The 21,155-nt window shown below is 37.5% G+C and overlaps 1 protein-coding gene across 1 annotated transcript in view; it reads left to right on the top strand.

Annotated features, from left to right (window-relative positions):
- Positions 1-636: 636 nt before the first annotated feature.
- The window catches only part of pou2af1 (POU class 2 homeobox associating factor 1), a 31,875-nt gene continuing 11,356 nt past the window's right edge, over positions 637-21,155 (top strand). Inside the window, exons 1-2 of the mRNA XM_084716840.1 lie at positions 637-724; positions 11,675-11,802. Coding sequence (XP_084572966.1) covers positions 709-724; positions 11,675-11,802 — 144 coding nt within the window. The 5' untranslated portion in view covers positions 637-708. The remainder of the gene's footprint in view (positions 725-11,674; positions 11,803-21,155) is intronic.

Genomic DNA, 21,155 nt, shown 5'->3' with positions numbered 1-21,155 from the left:
AGAGTGTGTGCAGTATTTATCATATCTCCCACTTCGTTTTAGTTTTGTTTTCTTTTCTTTTTTGTGCCTTTTCCTCTTCTCTCCACTTTGTTTACTGTCATTGTTGGTGTCTATGTGATCGGAAAATGTCATGAACTGTAAATTTGGAAGTAGTTTGGAAGTAGTAGTTGCTTGTATGAAATTCATTTTAGGGGAAAAATATAAAGTATATTTTCTAAAAGTGATTGAATTATTTATTTTACATTTAAAGGAATATATACCTTTAAATGTAAAACAAATAATTACATATTGATTTAAGTACATTTAAATGCAGCAGTTTTTATTCTGTTATTTAAGAAATTAGACATCTGTCATACACATAGAAAAACATCATTTGCATCAGTGGTATTTCACTTGATTTCCCTTCATTTGTCTGTGATGCATTTGAATGTATGTGTGCCTTTATGTTTAGTCACTTTCATTTCTGTTTCATTTTAGCATTACTGAGACCTTCAAGTCTCTCTTTTTTAAAATGTTTTATTTCTCATAGTTATGATTCAACTTAAATAGCATCGACACTGAAACTCAATGCATGAGGGAGGTTTGTGGTTAGTGATGCTCTGACATCCCTGGGGGATTGTTAGCCCTCGCCAGGCTGTTATAAAGCACGTCAGCCCGCCACTTTGATTTTCTTCACTTTAACTATATGTTATAATCCAGATAAGCAGTATGCACTGGGAGAAATGTAAGTACAATGTTTTATTGCTATTTTAGTGACTAGATACACAGTAACTGTAAAATCCTCATGTAATGCAGACTGACCTATGTATTATCTTATATAAACTATTCATGTCAATAGTAATCTGCTTCAAATTCATTGACAAAGTTTTTAGAATTAAAAATAAAATGCTGAATTGCTCAAATATGGTGTTTCACCTTTCTGTACATTGCATTTCCTGTTATTTACAGGACGTAACAACAATATTATGAATATCATATTCAGTATATAATATAATCCAGTATAGTACAGTATAGCCTTTGTGAAGTGTTGGCTAATTGTTCTCTTTTTCGTCATGTGATTTGTAGATCAGAGGCTCAGAGGATTTGATTTAGCTTGTTTGAATTTGCATTATTGTGTTTTGGTCAATTGTAATTAATTTTTATAATTCATTTGACTTTTTGCTGATCATAAACATAAAACCAAACTAACAGATGGATGTGCTCAGTTGATTCTTGCCACGTAGTGCACAACATATCATTTAGAAAACTGACTTAGAAGTTTTTTTTGGAAAGACTAGGACTGTTTCCTTATGTGAAGTGTGCCAGGATCAGTGCTGAAGCTGTTGTCTCTGACTCTTTTTAGAAAGAGGAAGGTGAACATTTTGGAAGTTGGCTGTGTGTTGCTACTGGACTGTAATCTTGATATGCAAAATGATAGCAGGCCTCCGCTACAGTAAAACAGAGCACAGCTGTGGGGCTTCCTCTTTTTTGTTGGTTGAGTCTGTGTGCATGTGCCGCCACGCTGATTGTTTGTCTGTCTGTGTGTGTTCATGTGTGATTGATTCAAACAGAAAGAGATGAAGGACAACAACATCTCCTGTTCATCAGTTTCACTTCAAAGATTGATACTGTAGTGTTTAAGCTCGAATTCACACCGTTACTTCTTTGTATTTTTTGGCGCAGAGCTTCCTGCATATCAGGCGCTCTTTTTCAAAATAAAAGACTTTTAAAAATAAAATTATATATTTCTATCCCAAAATTTCCAATAGTAGTATTAATCTTTCACCCATTCTTGAGAATTGTGACAAATCGTGTCCTACCAAAAAATAAAGAAATAAATAACTTAAAAAATTATCATAAAAATTATCAATAATTTTTTGGTGAAAATTAATGACATTTTGGTCTTTTTTTTTTATTTGCTAAACTTGCTCTCTGCCAGAAAACGCCCTTGTCCCAGACAAGCATTCACAACATTCAAACAATTTAAAAATGTTCTAAAAACCTTCAGAATCAAAAACTAACAACACCTGCTGATAATACAGATGTAAAAATGCGATATTATAACCATCTTTGTTTAAAATATTGTTTTTTAAATGAAAATGTTGGCCCTATAAACTTCTGTCCCATGCAGATTTCAGATTTTTACAAAAACATGATTCAATCAGGCATAAAAGGGTTACCTATACCCTAAGGACCCCTGTCTCACTTCCTGGTTTAAAAAAGGCGGGAATACATGTAAACTCTGTAGCCCTTCTATATCAAGACAAAATAAGAATTATGGTTAAAAAATGTGTATTTTGATCAACTTTTAGAAGAGCAGCTTTACAAAATAAAAGGGCTGCTCATTACGACCATGCTGTCAAATGAAAAAATGTAACATTTTGTCAACTCTGTCAGGTTTTCCATCCAATATTACATTTAAAAAACTTAATAACCAAGAGTTTGACCTTTCAAAATATAATTTCTAAGTAAAAATCAAAACCCTGTTTTTCCCCCCACTTCCTATAAATGAGTGACTATCAGTCTTTATAAAATACCTTCTTTGTAACACAAGAAAGCAAGTCTAGATTTACCTGTAATTAAAAAAAACAAACAAATATCTTTAGTCTCAATATATGATTTCAAGTCCAATCTATCCAGATGTGTAACCAGGATGAACAAAGTACAGAGTTGTTTGTCAGCATCTTCAGTCTACATGATAACTTTTAAAGTATGTTAACTGTAACTGTAGCATTAAAAGCACCTCTCATGCACTCTATAACTAAAGCTGTTGAAAGTCACTTGATAAGCAGCACCACTCCCCTGATTGCAGCTCACTCCTTACACTCCTAATTCATCTCTTGGCTGTGTGACAAATGCACTTCCTGACCTCCTGTGACCCGGGTGTTGCTCTCGTATCTCTACAACGGCCACGCCAGCCCCTCTTTAGACTGTAATCAGTGCAAACCATGATGTGAAAACCTTGCTGGACACTGTCCACAACCAAGTAAACTAAGAAGAAGTAATATCATGTAGTCTTACAAATAGCTCATTTACTGGACAGAGTTTTGGGAGTGGATGGAATCAGCACTGATGACATCACTGAAGCACCTCCCAAAACAGTGATAGCACTAAACCGGGGGTCAGCATCCTTAAGACCCTTTCCAGTAGCTCCCTATGACTTTGGCATAATTTTTTTTAAATGGAAATCAATAACTTAATTAACTTAAATACTTTAATTTAACTTCAATAATTTTCATTTTTCGTTGTTGTAGGTCTATGAAAGAGTTGAGACAACCCAAAATGTCAAGGCAATATACTGAAATAGTTTTTCATGTTTTTGTACTAATCTTCTGTTGATATAATTTTTCCTTTCTTCTTTGGATAAATGTAAATAATGGTTTTAGAGTTAGAGTTTTAGAGAGCCTGCAAAAATTATATTCAAAAAATTACAAAGTAAATTAATTGAAAGTGAATGTTAAAAAATATTAATATTTTTAATAGGTTCACTACGACCAAATTTTGAAATACATGTTTTTGAGTTTCTTAAACTCAAAGATTCAAGTTTATCAAAAGAAAAATAGTGATTTAACTCAATTAAAGACTACAGGTTGGCAAAACTTTTGAAGGTTATTATAACTTCAAAAATCAAAAATCTGCTGCAGTTTTAAAAGAGCTTTAATGTTTCATCAACTGAAATGTGCATCATAGTCTACGTTTGTGTCTTTCCCTCTAAATTCTGATGCTGACAAGTCTTCTTAGGTCTTCATAAGATAGCTATTGATGCCAAATAAAAGTCTTCAGGGAAAAGAGAAAATGCAATAGTAGTTTTCTTTTCTTAGCCAAAAATGTTTCTTTTGACTGTAAAAGTTGCAGACCTCTGCACTAAACAGTGCGTGCAAAGGTTAGCATACCAACTAACTAGCTTGCATCCACAGCAGTAAGAACATTTCATAGATACCTACATTTGCGGGCCCCATTCAGGACAGAGCTCCCACTATGTAAGCTGGCTTTGGATGCCACCACATCAGAGTCGAAGATTAGCAGCCCTGTCTATACCTGGATTTGGGAAAGTTTACAGTCAAGCAAATCCAGTTCAGCTTAGATATACAGAGGTGAAGTCCTTCGCCTTCCGGCATGCCCAATAGGATCTTACTTCAGAAGACATATGTATGGTAATCAATGGCAAGAGACTTCTTTTGATTTAAATATTTTTAATGTTCATCAATCAACATCAAAATCAAAAGATATTGAATATTGAACCAACATCAGCGTAGTAAAAACTACCTAAAATTACAGAAAAAAACGTATTTGATACATACTATTTTTTAGTGTGGACCATGTTCAAAGCCAGAGGCAGGGTTTTTTGACCTGTACTGCAGCCGGCCACCAGGGGGCGATCGAGAGGCTTTGGGTTCATTTGTAGGCAGCTCTCATGTTGTCTGTTTCTGTATACAGTCTGTGGTTAAAATAGGTACATAACTTTACGAGGTACATAATGTAAGTTTGTTAGCTAGCTAGAGTGTTGTGAGAATTCAGCTGACAGAATCAATGGTTGCTGATTAGAATTGTTTGAAATCAAGAACCCACTGTTTTAGAAAGTGCTAAGAATTTTCTGAATATTCTGCCGTCATTATTGCAAAATGCACATGTGCTGTGCAAGACCAGAATGTGGACAAAGGACTGTTGGACAAATTGTCAGTTGTGTTTCCAGTCCCTGTTTCTGTTAAGCATCATGGACCTCCCTGTTTGTCTGGAGAGGGCCACTTAACCTGTCTGACCTTTAGAGGTAAATCAATCAGCTGCAGATAGGAATCTGGACTAGATACTGTTAGGACACCCTCAGCCTAAAAAGACAGCAACGTGTGGAATGTTTCCTAATTTTGGAATGCATTTTATTTCACAATACTTACTTTAAACCAGCACAGACTAGCCAAGCCTGTGACTGAATTCCTTGTACCAGCTTAGCTGTACAGCACCACAGGCCCAGCACAGGCTTAACTGCATGCCACCACCACCCCCGCAGTCCCTCCCCCGACCATCAGTGATGCACACTTCCAATGAAATGAGGAAAATCTCTAGGACTGACATATTAAGTTTTGTTTATCTCAGTGTCTCAGTGTCTGTTGGCAGAGATTTCCCACCAGTGATCACATCAAATATCAAAGGACATTCAAATTAGCGTGGCGTGCTCTATGGCACGCTGACTTTGGGATTTGTACTAACAAGACAAGAATGAATTTTTCATAGAGGTCCTGTGCAGCTTTGCAGCTCAGCTTCAGTGTATGTAAAACACCAGAGGGGCTACCTGCAGATGACTTGTTCACGGTCAGACTACTGAACTTTTGACATTTTATTATTATAGAATTTGTCACTTTAAGATTGATGTGCTTGTGTTTGGCATCAGGACAGGAATGTTTCAACACTGACAGATACCAGGAACTGCTTATGGCTCTGCAATTATAGTCAAAGAACAACAACAGTGCCTTATAGTTAATGGCACTTTAATTATGTAATATACTGCATAAACAGGAGTAGGCTTTTATCATTATGTGTGCAGACACTTATCTGCAACTCAGATGACATGTTTATGTTGAAATCAAGATACTGTAAGACGAAAGGCTAAATATTTGTATGTTGGAATTGTGAGTGAATATTACCAGGCAACAGAACTAAATTATCTACCAAGAACTGTGTATGCAATGTGCACTAATCTGTGCCAAAAAAAAAGTGTACCACAGTTCACCATAGATCCAGTTGTTTAGTCAGTGTGCGTAACCATATTGGTCCAGACTGTGTTTCAACAACTATTTTATGGATTTCTATGACATTTTGTCCAGTAATTTGTGGTCCCCAGCAGTGTTGTGCAGGTTCACACTGGAGCGAGCTCAGAGTTCAGTTCACAGAGATTAAAATGAACTAGTTGACATTCAGAGATCACGTTTCATATAGGAAAACAAATGCAAAAGGAAAACACTGCATATCCAGTCATACAACGGAAGTGCTGCAGGCGTCTAGGGGCAGTTCCATCTGGGACAGACAAGGACGTATCAATGTATGGTATGGAGCAGATGAGGGAGTGAGAGAGAAGAAGAAGGTTAGAGGAAAGTTGGCGTTGGGAGAGGCCACATAAAAAGGTACGTATAATTTTTTTCTTTTTCTTTCTTTCTCTTTCTTTCTCTTTCATTCTTTATTTCTTTCATTTTTTACATTTGGCCTTAATCTTTTACAGTACTATGAAAGAGCAAAAAAAAAAAAAAAAAAAAAAAAAAAAGACGTTGATATGTCAGTTGTCTGTATCTCGGGTGGAAGCTCAACTTTGCCCCTAGAGGCCTGGAGGACTTCTGTTGTATGACATGCAGCGTTTTCCTTTTGCATTTGTTTTCTTATAAGCATTGTGTTTTGTTTTGTTTCTGTATATGTAATGTATTTGCCCTAATTGGCCACTGTACTAGTGAATTACAAGTACTCTATAAGTTATGAAGGACAACTTAAAGAACAAAGTTAAATTTGCCCCTGGTCTCCCCAGTCTTAAAATATTGAGTTAGAATCTAACTAATGATTTAAAATGTAAGTCATTGTGAGAAAGTTTCTCATTATTTTGAGATAAATATTCAATGTTTTGAAACATTAAATATTATTTTGAGATTCCAAGACAATATTTTGACAGTTTCTTATTATAATGACTTACAGGATCTTCTTTTTTCCATCACACTGGCAGAAACTGGCTTCCATAGATAGAGACATTTGGAGATAAGAGTATAACGCAGATTTCTCACTGATAAGAGAGTGTAGTTCATACACTTCACTGATACACCACAAAATTATAGCGAAACATGAGGCTTTGTGTCATGTCGACACTTCTGTAGATATTTGAGCACACTCACTTCTGCTGTGATCACACTGTTTTTAATCTGTTCACATTCATTAATTGCAAACTGATTGATTCAGTTCACCGTTCACCAAAAATATGAGCATATTCAATGAACACCACTCTTTTAGCGTATTGACGCAACACTGGTCCCCAGATGACGAATCTTAAAAACTTTGGTGAGCCAGTGACTTTTTTCTCTAGCACTGCTAGCAGACAGTCTTGGTAATTGTTGGGTGGATTGTTATGACATTTGCTACGGATATGAATACTCCCCTAAATTCTACAGAATTTAATGATCCTATAAGTTCTCATCTAGCACCATCATCAGGCCAAAATTGCTCTGCTAGTCTTAAATCACCCACAAAAACTAACAGCATCCCCGTCTTCCTTAGCTGAACCAGCATATATTAGCATGCTAATGGGCTAAACTGGGGTGTACTCAAAAAGAAGTTGCTCATACGACGTGTCGTCTGACCACCGCTGTGAAAAGGTGAACTTTGACAAACTATGACATAGCCATAGGGGTTATCTGGGTGTTGACTCAATTTTTCTAGTTAAACAGAACATACAATGGCCTTACAAATTTTATAATTATTGTACATCTGGGAACACTGGTGTAAACAATCTGATAAGTGTGATAAGTCTGTGTAACAAAATTAGTGGGGTTGCATGTCTCACCATTTAAAGTGAAGGTGGGGGGAAGATGGAAGAGCTGTGTGGCGAACAAAGAGAAACAGGCACAGCCAGGCCAGCCCAGCACAAGGGGCGGACCCTCAAACTCTGGTCAGGGGAGGCGATAGTGATCACGCCTTTGGTCCATCTGGCAACCTAAGGGAAAGTCACTTAGCCAGCTTCCTGGCAGTTGGTTGTGAATGTAGGTAACAGCAGGTAACCGCGTCTCCAGTGACGAGGCTGGGGAGAAGATTGTCTGTTCAAGATAGTGGAAAAGCCCTTTGTTGAGAGAGGCCCAAAGCCAAGACACCCCGGACGGGAGGAATCCTGAGTTCAAGTTTCCCATAAAGCCTTGATTAAAGACATTTTAAGTTTCATGCCAACTGTCTCTGAGTGTCTCGTTTTACTCTTAGCCCTGCCTTCACATCCTCTGTGTTGCCACAGCAGGTTAAATTCAGACTGATGAAAAGCCACATTACTTTTCTTGAGTGTAATTTCACTCACCCTGTCAGGCTCTCTCTCATGACTACATAGTTTTTACTTCGAGTTAATCAGTCTTTGAGTCAATGAGGCAGAAACAGGAAAACTGAGGAGACCGGATTCTGTCCAGTTTATAAAAACTGCTGCACTCTGGTAGCAACTGGAAATACATGATGTATTTGATGGATGGAATTTTGTACTTTGAAACTTTGAGATTAAACATTAAACATGGTGACTAATGGAAGCTTAGACACAGCACAATCTCACAAGTACTTCCTTTGTAAAATAAAACCGATCAAACAGCGACCTGCAGCCTCTCAGTCTGTTTGGGATTCATGAAAGCTGCTGTGCTGCATGTATGTAACAGCGTCCGTCGGTGTGCACACTGCTGCGCTGCTGTGGGGAGAAAATGCCATTATTCTAAATGACTTTATAATTGTAGCCTCGGGCCGTACTGACTCACGGCTGCAGCTTCACGTGTACTGTACTGTTGCCTTAAGTTTATTCAAAAGAGGCCCTCCCTGTCATATCAGATTTCTCCTCATGCTTATACTTGTAGGGAGCCATTGGCTGTCAGCATTTGGACGGACTGGGAGATATTTAGCCTCATGTCTCTGTCAGTGTGTCTCCAGTGGACACCAAACCCCCCACGTTTATCAGCGAGATATTCAAATGAATACAAGTGCATCATTACAGAAAAGCTTTATGATGGTGTCGTTGCCTGAAAAAGACAATAAACTGATCAACAGCAAACCACAGCTGCTGCTGCCACCATGGACTATAAAATGCCACCAATTAAATATTACTGAAATATTTTATTGTGTAAGATGAGAAAACGTCTGTTTGTTACCAATTTTAAAATCAAACTCATATCTATAATGCATAAGTCACCCATTCTTGAGAACTTGGACACATCATATCCCACCAAACACACCTTTAAGTCTAATAAGTCCAATGTTTGGGTGAAATGTATTCTTTAAGGATTTATTTCTATGAAATATATGTAATTTATGAAATCTTTTTGTTCATTGTAATTTCTAACCTTGCTCTGTGCCAAACATCACCCCCATCCCAACTTCAAACAATTTAAGAATGTGTGAAAAGCTTTCAAAACCTAAAACTGACAATACCACATGGGTGTAAAGAAGTGCTATTATAATCATCTTTGTTTTAAAAGAATAAAAATTAAATGAAAATGTTGGCTGTTTAAAGTTCCCAGTGTCCCAGATTTCAACTCTGAAATATTTTTGCAAAAACATGATTCAATCAGGAATAAAAAGGGTCAGCTATACCCTAAGGACTCCTGTCTCACTTACTGGTTTAAAAAAGAAGAACGCTGCTCAAGCACTGGTTGGCTTAATATTTTTTTTTGACAAATTCATGAAATAATGTTGCTGTCAGATGTGTCCCAACGGTAACATATCAACTCTGTAGCCCTTCTAAATTAAAGGTAAATAACAAAAATGGCTTAAAAATGTGCTTTTTGTTTGGCATTACGAGAACTTTAAAAACATTTTTTTAAAAATAAAATGGCTGTCTCTATGGCTATGCTATTAAAATGAACACTTTTGTTAAGTTTGTTTGTTTGTTTGGACGTTACATTGTACCATTGTGGAGCAGCCTGTAGGAATCAATGTGTTAAAGAGTTTACATCAATAATCTATCAAACCAAACGATCATAAACCTCCTCAAAACAAGACAGTGAGTCATATTCCAGTGTTTGATCATTCGTGTTACATTTACATTGCTGCCATCTTTGGCTAACTGCTTATTAGTTAAAATAACATAAAATAGTTAGCGATGCATTTTACATCAGCTGAACAGTATAAACCTAAATACACAATACCAAAAATGTCATGGTGGGAATCCATAATGGTGTTACTTAAAGGCATCATATTAAATAACAAATATTTTAACACTTTTCCATGACTTAATTATCAAATAAAATTCACTCATCTATTAATGTGAATCCAATTTTTCCAGATTGTATACTGACAAAAAAAAAAGGCTTTTTAATGGATCTGAACCATGTGAGGAAGACCACAAAAAAAGGGATTGAGAGTTTTTTTCTTGCGGTAATGACAGGTGTTTGAAAGTTTTCAATAGTAGCTCATATAGAAATGTAACACAATCATTTTAACACAAAGATCTGTGCTTTCAACTCTTTACATTTTCTAAACAGGCTAGTTACTTTAGTTTTAATGTGATTGATGGGAAATATTGATGATCTTTATTTTGCATCATTGTGCGCCACCTTCCCAACATCAAATCAGATTTCAAGCTAAATGGATGGAACAGTAACACATCAGTGAATCCATCAGTACACGTCACACACAACAGATGTCATCAGACAAAAATATGTAAGAAGACGAAAACTGGCATAAAAGAGGTAACAAAACATAAAAGATGTGACATGATGTAAAAGATGCAACAAAATAAAAAAAGACATAATCATATAAAAAAGATGTAGATGTAACGAGAGGAAAAATGACGTAGACGTAACAAGAAAGGATGTTGAAAAAGACGTTACAAGACTAAAACGACTTTAAAGACGAAAAAGACGCAACAAGACAAAAACCAGTGTGAAAGACTTAACAAGACAAAAACGAGGTATGGGCATAAGAGACAAAAACAATGTAAAAGACGCAATATGATGATGTAACAAGGCCAAAATGGCTTTAAAGACGTAAGAGACTTAACAAGATGAAGAAGATGCAACAAGACAAAAAAAACAATGTAAAAGACATAACAAGATGAAAATGTATAAGATGCAAAAATGATGTAAAAGCTATAACAGCAAGACAGAAAAGATGTAACAAAACAAAAAACACTGTAAAAGACATAAGACATAATAAGACCCAGCTTCAAATACACACAGAGTCTATTTTTGATAAATGCTGTGTCAATTAGCACAAAGCAGATCAAATGGGCACCAAGTCAGACGCAGAAAAGGCAGTGAGAATCTAGTTAATTTTCAAAATAAAAGACTTATCCATGGTAGAAGCACAAAGAGCAAGGAAAGAGGACCTAATCAACAAAATCTGAGCAAGTAAACATAATCAGGTGGGCAAAACACTCCGCTGTTGAAATGCTGCGTGCAGCCATGCGGAGGACGGATCAGAACCGTGGATCAACCTGTAACAGTCAAATCTGAGCACATTTCAGAACCTGTACTTTTCACTCTTACATGAGTTAAGAAGCTGAATCAGTACTTCTACTCTTCGAGTCCTTTTTTTTACCTGTACTTCTGCTTGAGTAAAGAATGCGTGTACTTTTGCCACCTCTGTATTTCTCATGCTGTCAGTCTGTTTTAATGAGCAGGAAAAATGTGGATATAATTAGCAGGAGAGGAGCCAAAGTGAATCACTGAGACGTCAAAAAACTTTTTCTAATTATGATGTAAAATTATACTACATACTGTGCTACATTGTGAGACATTTGTGCTAAATATTTGTTGTAAGATTTATGTCAGTCTATTCTCATACACAAATCTCATAATACCAGTGCACCTATGTCTTATCTTCAGAGTCAGAACACGTGCACCTTAGTGAGCCCTCTGAGCCACCGTTCATGAACCCTGTGACCTCATCATGTCCATCACACAGACAGCCTCGAGCACCTGAAGGGAAATCAAGTCATGTGTGTCCTCCTTTCTCTGTCTCTCTCTTTCTCTGTTTGTGGCCTCTCCAGCGCCGCCGTCAGCACTGGCCAGGCCCAAACCGTACCAAGGTGTTCGAGTCAGAGACCCGGTCAAAGAGCTGCTGAGGAGGAAGAGAAGCCTGGAGCCGCACAGTGCCAAGACAGCGCCCCCTACTGCGGTGAGGACGCCATGACATGTGACACTTTGGCTGATGGATACATTTTGTTTCTAAATTTTTGTGAAATTTAAAATAAGGTGTACATTCAAGTGAAAAAAACATCATCATCATACATGCATACATTTATGTACTAACACATTTTACATAACAAAACAGTTAGAAACAAAACAACCAAATAAACAAATGACCATTTGTCCAAACTGCTTAAATTTTAAGTTAATTGAGTTTGAAGACAAGTTGATGTAATTTTATAATAATGCAAAACAAATAAACTTTTCTAGTCAACTAAATTTGATATTAATTCAGTTGTACTTGAGAAAACAAGTTCATTAAGTCTAAGATATTAAGTCGAACCAACAACTCTTCAGTCACACTCATGAACAATACAAACAAATTTGATTTATTTTTTACATTTACTCAGTTTTAAAAGTCAGTTCTTTAGAGTTTAGTTTTAACTCTCAAACAACACATGCTGGGAAATATGCTAATATGCTGATAATGTTTCAGTAAAAACTTAATTTACCGAGTTGATCAGACTCTGTACAGTACATTCATTCAACTCATCATTTCAAGTAGAAAAACTTCAAGTTATAAAGACTAATCTTTAAAAGTTCTTAAGTGATCTGATAATAAAATACAAGCAATTTTAAGTCATACAATATGTAAATTCTTCTGCTCTCTCACATAAAAACACTAACACATGTCATAGTTTGATGATGCCACAAAGTGGCGTGGGATCATGGACCCCACCTGACATGACTCAGGCAGAAATCATGTTCAATCAAGTTTGATCCATGTATTTACACTTAAGCCCAAAATTATTCATACCCCTGTCAAATACAAGGGATTTCTTCATTTTTTCACTCACAAATTAGTATTTCACCTCAGTTTTTACTTAAATAGGACACAAAAGAAAGTCTGAAGCCATAACTGATTTGTGTTTAGATAGAATGTGTAAATAAACATCTTTAACAGGGTGGAAAACAAAAAATCACACTGTCCAAAATTATTCATACCCCAGTGATACAAAGACCGATAGCTACAGGATATTCAAACGAACCGTTGTCTCTGGGTCTAAAGTGTTTAATAATGTTCTCAATGTTGCTGAGTTGTTGTATTTTGTTTTTTAACCAGTTTTCAGACTATAAAAGTCGACTTGCTTGTGACATTTCAGTCATTTTCGAGTCAACACAAGACTTGCCATGACAAAGACCAAAGAGCTCAGTGAGGACTTGAGAACACGCATAGTAAATGCCAAAAAGGAAGGGAAAGTGTACAAAAAAATTGGCAAACAATTTCAGGTGCCAGTAGCAATCATGCAAAGCATCATCCAGAAGTACCAAACATTTCACACGGTCAAAAACCTCAAAGGACGTGGCCGGAAGTCATCTCGGCTTGCCAGAAAGATCAAGCAGGATGTTGAAAACAATCCAAGGACTACTACCAAGGCTGTCCTGAAGGAACTGAGTTCAAGTGGTGTGACTCTATCAAGGCAGACACTCCAGCGGATACTGCACCAAAATGGCCTCTATGGACGTCGACCAAGAAAGACCCCCCTGCTTCAACCAAAGCATGTAAAAGCTCGTCTGACCTTTGCAAAGACCTACTTAAAGAAAGATGAAAGCTTCTGGTCGTCTGTTCTGTGGTCAGATGAAACAAAAATTGAGCTTTTTGGCCACAGAGATGTGGCTTTCATCTGGCGAAAGAAGGGTGAAGCCTTTAAACCAAAGAACACAGTACCTACTGTTAAATATGGAGGTGGAAGCATCATGCTGCGGGGCTGCTTTTCAGCAAATGGGCCTGGCAACTTGGTTAAAGTGGAAGGAATCATGAGGAAAGAGCAGTACATCAAGATTCTTGAAGAAAACCTGAAGCAGGCAGCAGAGAACCTGAACCTGGGGGAGTATTGGACCTATCAGCAGGACAATGATCTGAAGCATACAGCCAAGGTGGTGAAGAAATGGTTCCAGGACAATGATATTAACGTTATGAAGTGGCCAAGTCAGAGTCCTGATTTAAACCCCAACGAAAACCTATGGATGGAGCTCAAGAAACGGGTGACAGCACGGAAACCCTCTAACCTCAAAGATCTGGAAACATTTGCAAAGGAGGAATGGTCCAGAATTCCTGCCGATACTTGCAAGAAGCTTGTGAGCAATTATAAAAATCGTTTGGAGGCTGTAATAAAAAATAAGGGGTATGCAACTGATTATTGAGACAGGGTATGAATAATTTTGGGCAGTGTGATTTTTTGTTTTCCACCCTGTTAAAGATGTTTATTTACACATTCTATCTAAACACAAATCAGTTATGGCTTCAGACTTTCTTTTGTGTCCTATTTAAGTAAAAACTGAGGTGAAATACTAATTTGAGTGAAAAAATGAAGAAATCCCTTGTATTTGACAGGGGTATGAATAATTTTGGGCTTAAGTGTACATTTAGTCACATTCGCCAACTTCCCTCGCTCTCTGACAAAGCCTGTATTTTCTCGTAACCTATAGCAACTAGCAACTAGCTACTGTAGCAACAACTAGCAGGAAATGCACCTTTACCTTAAATAAATCATAGATTTGTCTACGTCTGAATATTGCTGGAAACATTTGGGATAACTTATGTACAGAAGTCAACAAAATATATTGCATATGTCAAACAGTTTAATACAGAGTGTTACATGTCATAGCTTTAATTGCATGAATGGACTGAACTTTGTACGAAACAATTATTTAGTCAAAAGACTTCAAGTTAGAAGAACTGATGTTTATGAGCTCTGAAGTCTGAAAAGAAATACTAGAAATTTTAAGTTTAAGTAACCTAAACAAATAAAACTTGTATATTCATGTTAAAGGAGAAGAGATTAGCTGCTTCCATTTATTGCCTGCATATTTATATATAAAATTATTATTATTATTTTTTTATTGGGATTTTACGTTGGGTCTCCACCCTCTCCAAAGAAAAAGCCACAATCTTCCCTGTAGCTTTATCACAGCTCCATTAGTCATTAAACAAATAAAAAGCACAGGATGGAGCAATGATTGCCAAGGATTATCTGCACTCAGACTGATTAAACATGTCAAACCTGTGATTTGTCAGATTTTCAGATGCTGAAAATACGATAAAAATCAAGACTGTGCAATTGGAAAAAGCAAATTACTTTTAAGTGTATTTGTCTTGTCAGGACTGAGACAGCGACAGCTTCGTTTTTATTCAAACTCAAGTTTCTGAACTTTTTTGAGGAGTTGTCCTGAGCACACACTTAAGACATAAGATGCTAACTAGAACCATAAATGGTGCATTGGCAAAAGTTCTTAAGTGATCTGATCTCTAGTTCTTTAACTAGATCTGTTCAAAATCGAACCGAACCAGACTCTTTTTGGTGTAAATGTTCAAAATTAGGTGCTTGAACCGAAATGGGGCCGGTATGTAATGGTTCCACCACGAACCCTGTCTAGGGGTTCTATCCAGAACCTTTCCACCTTCTCAGGGTGCTAACAAGGACCCAACCAGGGGATTCTACCAGAGCCTTTTTTCTATTACAAGGGTTTTATCTAGAGGACACTCAGGGAGTTCTACTGACAACCTTTTCATACTCTGAGGGTTTTGTCTAGAACCCACCTAAGAGGTTCTACCGAGAACCTTTTTTGTATGGTACAAAGAACCCTTGACAAAAAAGTTTTTCAAGGGTTTCGACAATGCTTGAAAAAGTCTTTCTTCTGTGAGTGAAAAGGGTTCTTAATGTAATCCTTAGTCTCACAAAGAACCCTTCCTTCAAAAAAGACTCAGTAAGAACCCTTTGGGAACCCTAATTTCTAACAGTGTAACATAGTTTCCATGACAAACACATTAACATTGTTTTGCCTGTTTTTTCTTTGGTGTACAGCTTAATGTCTATAACAGCACTTCCTTTATTTCATCCTGATGATTTATCACCACTTGTCTCCAGGCTGACACTCTTCACTCCACACAGCTGTCATGTAGTTCAGTGAAATCAATAATCTCAGTTCTTTCTGCTGCTGTGAGGCCGCTGCTGAGATCAAAAGAAATGGAAATGGCTGAATTCCGCATGCGCACTGTAATATCATTTGTGAACGTGAACTCTGTCGAGCAAAAGCTGCAACACGACACATCGTGATCGTCCTGTGGGGAGTCATTTTTCCAACTTGAGCATTATTCAGCACATTATAGGCAGTATTTTGAGGAGCAGAAGGAAAGGGTCGCCGTGGGGCCATCAGGATGTGAGCAGTCAGGAGCCATTGCCTATCCCAGAGCGAAGGGGGGATTTTGTCCTTATATAATACAGGTGTTTTTCCATGACAGTTACAGCCATTCCCTGCATGGCTCCAGGGCTGGGCACACAGCCCTATGCAAAATCACTCACAGCCTTGCCAAAGATCCCTCCCACTTGCTATTTATTACTCCCACCAGACCAGCAGAAGATAGGCAGCACACATACACACACACACACACACACACACACACGTGCACTCCTCTCATACACACACCGTTTGATAAGACAGACAAAACATGAAGCATAACTTGATACTAAGTGTAGCTGCATGTTGTGTAGCTGTCCAGTAGGTTGAAAAATGTAATTGATATTGCTCATTTTTTAACCATGAGAGCATTTCTGTGGAACACGAAAATTGCTTTTGGAACAGACATGATCAATTCAAGGGTTCTTTAACCCCAGTTTACAACATTTTTAATGAACACATTTCTTTTCTCTGCGTGTAATTTTGACCTATAAGTTTTTAGATAAATCCAACCCAGAGGAAAAGAAAATTTCCAAATAAGATCTCATCTGTGGCGCCAGCCTGTGTTTCATAAACAGACACAATTAGCCTTTGTCTTGTCTCAGCCCCAGACCAATTTGAGTCCAACCGATGATGTTAAAGTTTCTTTTTTTTTGGCTCATTGCACTGGTCTTACATTTGTCTTAAAAATAATAAGCTTTTGAGATAACAGTGAAATCTAAAAGAAAACTCGGCTGTCTTAAACAAGATCTTAAATTTGTCACAGTGGTCAAATTAAAGTCTTGTTGCTCCATAGAGAAACCTGTCAGACATCTATGAGTTCAGAAAAAGGTCTGCTTTTCCTTTGTTTTGCTTCCTTTTCTGCCTTGCGCGGGTACAGGAGAAGAGTCTCATTTATTTCTCATAAGACAAAGAAAAGACAGTTGTGAGAAACAACATCCTCTGGGAATGTGGTCAGTCACTATAGTACTGCGTTCACATTCATCCTGCCATGTTAAAGGAATAGTCTGACGCTTTGTGAAATGTGTCTTTTCACTTTCTTGCCGAGAGCCGTGGATGAAATAAACAGGTCACAGATGCGACACGCCACTGTCTGCAGAGCGGAACTTTTTTTTTTTTTTTTTAACTGTTACACAGACAGACAGTTGTTGTGGCTGTGTGCCAGATGTGCTCAGGATGGATAACGGATGGTCAGCTTTACTGAGTGCATATTGAGTTTTGTCAAGTGATAAAGCGGCTGTTTATTCAGGGTTTGGAAATGTACCATAGGCTATATTAACTGGTTTTAACCGCAGGATCATGAATACACTTCATTTGTTTGACTGATAATGTAAAACACGTGAAGCTTGCTCTGCTGCATTGCATTGCCGGTGGTACAAAGGTATAATGAGGTATATATTTGAATCTTATTTAAACAGCTTGTACTCATGTTTTGCTCGTACCTGAATTAAGTCAAACAGCAACTGTTTGTGCTCTCATGTCTATATACTGCAAAAACAAGCATATATATGTATATATATAAGTCCCGTCCCTTTTTGTCCTGTGCAGTTGAAAGTTGAAAGTCACTGTTTGTCATAAAAGTGCTCAAGTATTAGACTGCATTAGCTGCTGAAGCTATGATGCTTGTGAGTTTTTGCACCGGGATGTTAGATAAAAAAAATTAATAGCACTCCCATGTGTATACATTTACCTGAGCCACCTTCCTCCTTTCCTGTCTTTTCTACTTAGATATGTGGAAAAGAAAAACATTGGTTAGCAGATATTACTGGGATGTTACCTGTGGAAGCAACATTTGGACAAATCTTGGGTAAGCTAATGTTAGTAAAATGCTATGACAGTTTGTCCTCATCGTTGTCTAAGCAGCACTGGCTTACAGTGGAGCCAGTTTTTATTTCTTAATACACAGTCAGATTTGTCCCCACCCTTGGGTCAGGCCCCTTTAACAGGTCAGGAGATAAATAGGAGAAGTCATGTGATGATTAATGGGAGAGGAAACAAGTTAAAGCCAGTTCTGATACACAGATCTGTTGTCATTATTTAGACCTTTTGCCTTTTGCTTTTTGCCCTGTTTGGACCTCAAACAGTTATTAAAATGAAACCATGTGAAAGAGGCTTAGAGGGGAAATGTCTCTGATAACTGATGACTGATGACTCATAACTCAAAACAACTCATACAGTGTCGGCTGGTGGGGAGGGGAGATTATTGTGTATGTACTGAGTATTTTGATTATATAGTGACATTATACAGGGTATAACTAACACTTTTTATGCCTGATTGAATCATGTTTTTGTAAAAGTCTGACAGAGATGACAGAAATCTTTTAAAACCAGGATGATTATAATAGCACATTTTTATGTCTATGCTATCAGTAGGTATTATTAGTTTTAGATTTTGAAGGCTTTTAACACATTTCTCTGAAGTTGTAAATTCCTGTCTGAGAAAAGAGTGTGTTTTCTGTCACAGAGCAAGTTCAGGAATTAAAAAAATACATTCATTTGCATACATTTACATACATTTTCACCAAAAATTGGAATGGGAGTGCTGGTATTAATACTTATTTAGTATTTTGGGGGGTGGGGTGGGGGGGCATTAATGGTCCCCAAATGAGTTGTTGTGCGCCCCTTCCACCCACCAACAAGCAGAGACTGTATTTTTGGACCACAGATGTGTAAAACTCCACAAAAGAAAGACTCAGTGGGTTCATCTGGCGTTTGAGAGGGACTTGACCTGAAAATGCACAACCGTGTGGGAGATTAAGTTCTTGAACAACAGTTTGCACCCCACCATGGTTACCCTATGAAACCCCCCCCCGGGTTAGATTTGACCTGCAGCTGACTCTGATGCTGAAGTAAAAAGTTGGCAGCCCTGTATATTGCAAACTGTGAACTGGAGTGAACTGGCTCTTTAATGCCTGACAGTTTCCCACTTTAAATCAGAGGGTGGCATGAGGCGCAGCAGCAGGTCGACTTCATGTGTGGGGGATTATTGTTTAAACAGAGAGCTTTGCTTTGAGATCCTTGTATTTGACAGAGCCTTGATAAAGTGCCCTCAGTTTACAGTTAAACACACCCAGCACTCAGCGCCACTTACTACAATTGGTATCATGTTTACTGATGTTTTTAAACCTGAAGCCACACTCAGCCTCCGGCAGGGTCGCTTGTTTTCAAGGAACAGCTTCTCAACGTGTACAGTATTCAGCTGCTCCACAGTTCCTTAACTCTACAAACTTATTGACTAATTTCAGGGTCTATCACCCTTAATACTCAAGTAATGTATGTCTTCTGGGCAGGCTTGGGGAGTAATGGATTACATGTAACAGGATTACATAATAAGGATACACAAAAAGGTAAATGGAATCCATTACAGTTGCAGAAAATAGGGATTAAAAATTTTGAAAATGGGGATTATTAGCAGGTTTACTTGTTTAAAATATGTTTTAAAATAAAGAACAATAAAAGAATAAAATAAAGAACACAGATTACTATGCACGCAAAACCACTTTGACCTCAATGGAACCAATTATACGCATTCCAATTCATTATCATGTCTTCTATTAAAAATAGAATGATTCACTCCATAAATCAAAAAAGAGGAACAATATCACAGTGCAGTGACAGTTCTGCCTCAAGCTATGAAAATACTGTCATCATCCAAGACTTCAACATCTAATTTAAAGTTTACAGTTAAGAGCAACTGCTAAAGTTAGCTACATAGACCAACCGCTAACGTTAGCTATACAGAACAACTGCTAATGTTAGGTACACAAACCAGCTGCTAATGTTATCTACACAGAGATCCAGTCAGCAAGCTAACTTGTCAATAAAGCTACCACTGAAAAGTATTGGGGGGACTGTAGATGGTGGTGCTGGTGACCAGGGTGGTTTGAATAAGTTTGTGTCAGTTTACTTTAAGTTTGTGTTTTAAAAGTGAACAGCATGAAAAGGACATTTAAATTAATTAAATAAATACTGCTATAGCTGAACAAACAATAAATCTCAAAAACATAAAAGTTTCTATTAGGGCTCAACAATTTCACTACATTTGGTATTAAAAAATAAAGGAAAGTAATCATGTTACGTTAAATTAGCATTTTGATACTTGGATTAGGTTGCTAACTAAAGGTTTTAACAAGTGATTAATAATTGTTGGAATTGGAATACATGTTAAATGTAACCCTCATAACCCTGCTTCTGTGTAATGACACAGTGCTGTAACTCTCCACCTGCTGTCAGAGCTGTAACACTAACCAGCTCCTCAGTGCCTCTGACAGCACCTGCCCTGCTGGCTGACTGCAGGCAGCAGGATGCAGTCTCTCCCTGCTTCTCATGCCAAGGAACGCCCCGACACTGACACCAGCTGTCAGTACTGTCACTTCTGCTGTTGCCGCCTCTCTCATTTCTTCCAGATGTTTTCTCACCGCAGATTCTGCATCGCTGCTTATTACACAGTCGCCATCACATGGGCCGTCAGAGCAAACGCATTTCTTCATATGTGCGTACACATCTATGAAGATTACACACACTGTTCTGCACAATGGACAGTGGTGGAATTTACACAAATACTGTACTTAAGTAAAAATTGGAAGTATATGAATGCCAGGGTGTTTAGAGGTCTTCCAGTCTGCTTTATGAAATTACAAATAATTTCATTTATCCACGACTGGGATGTGTTTAGTTTCCAGGTTTGGGAGACTTACTTTGAAAATATATTCCACTACAGTTACTAATTACCTGTTTAAAAGTGTATTCAGTAACCTAATCCAAGTATCAAGTAACTTGATTACTTTCTGTTACTTTTGGATTACCTCAATACCAAATATGGTGAAATGGTTTAACCCAATATTTTATTTTTGTTGTTGTCAGATATTGTCTTTTGTTACGTGTGACTGCACATTTTGATTACTAGCTGTAATTATGCTAAATTAAATGTAGGCCCAAAATATTTAGCAATAGAGACATGAAATCACACTAGAGCTTGAGATCTGTGCCCGAACCCAATGAGACCCGGTGGGTTTGGGTCGGGTTGGGCTGTATTTTTCATATATTTCATGGGCTTACATCAGGTGTATTTTTCTCTCCGGTTGAAAAATGTCTGGCTGTAAT

The sequence above is a fragment of the Lutjanus erythropterus genome, chromosome 4 (genome assembly GCF_056507025.1).
Source record: "Lutjanus erythropterus isolate fLutEry1 chromosome 4, fLutEry1.hap2, whole genome shotgun sequence".
In the NCBI taxonomy this organism is placed as follows: domain Eukaryota; kingdom Metazoa; phylum Chordata; class Actinopteri; order Lutjaniformes; family Lutjanidae; genus Lutjanus; species Lutjanus erythropterus.
The sequence above is the reverse complement of the archived record's forward strand: the minus strand, read 5'-3'. Positions and strand labels throughout refer to the sequence as shown.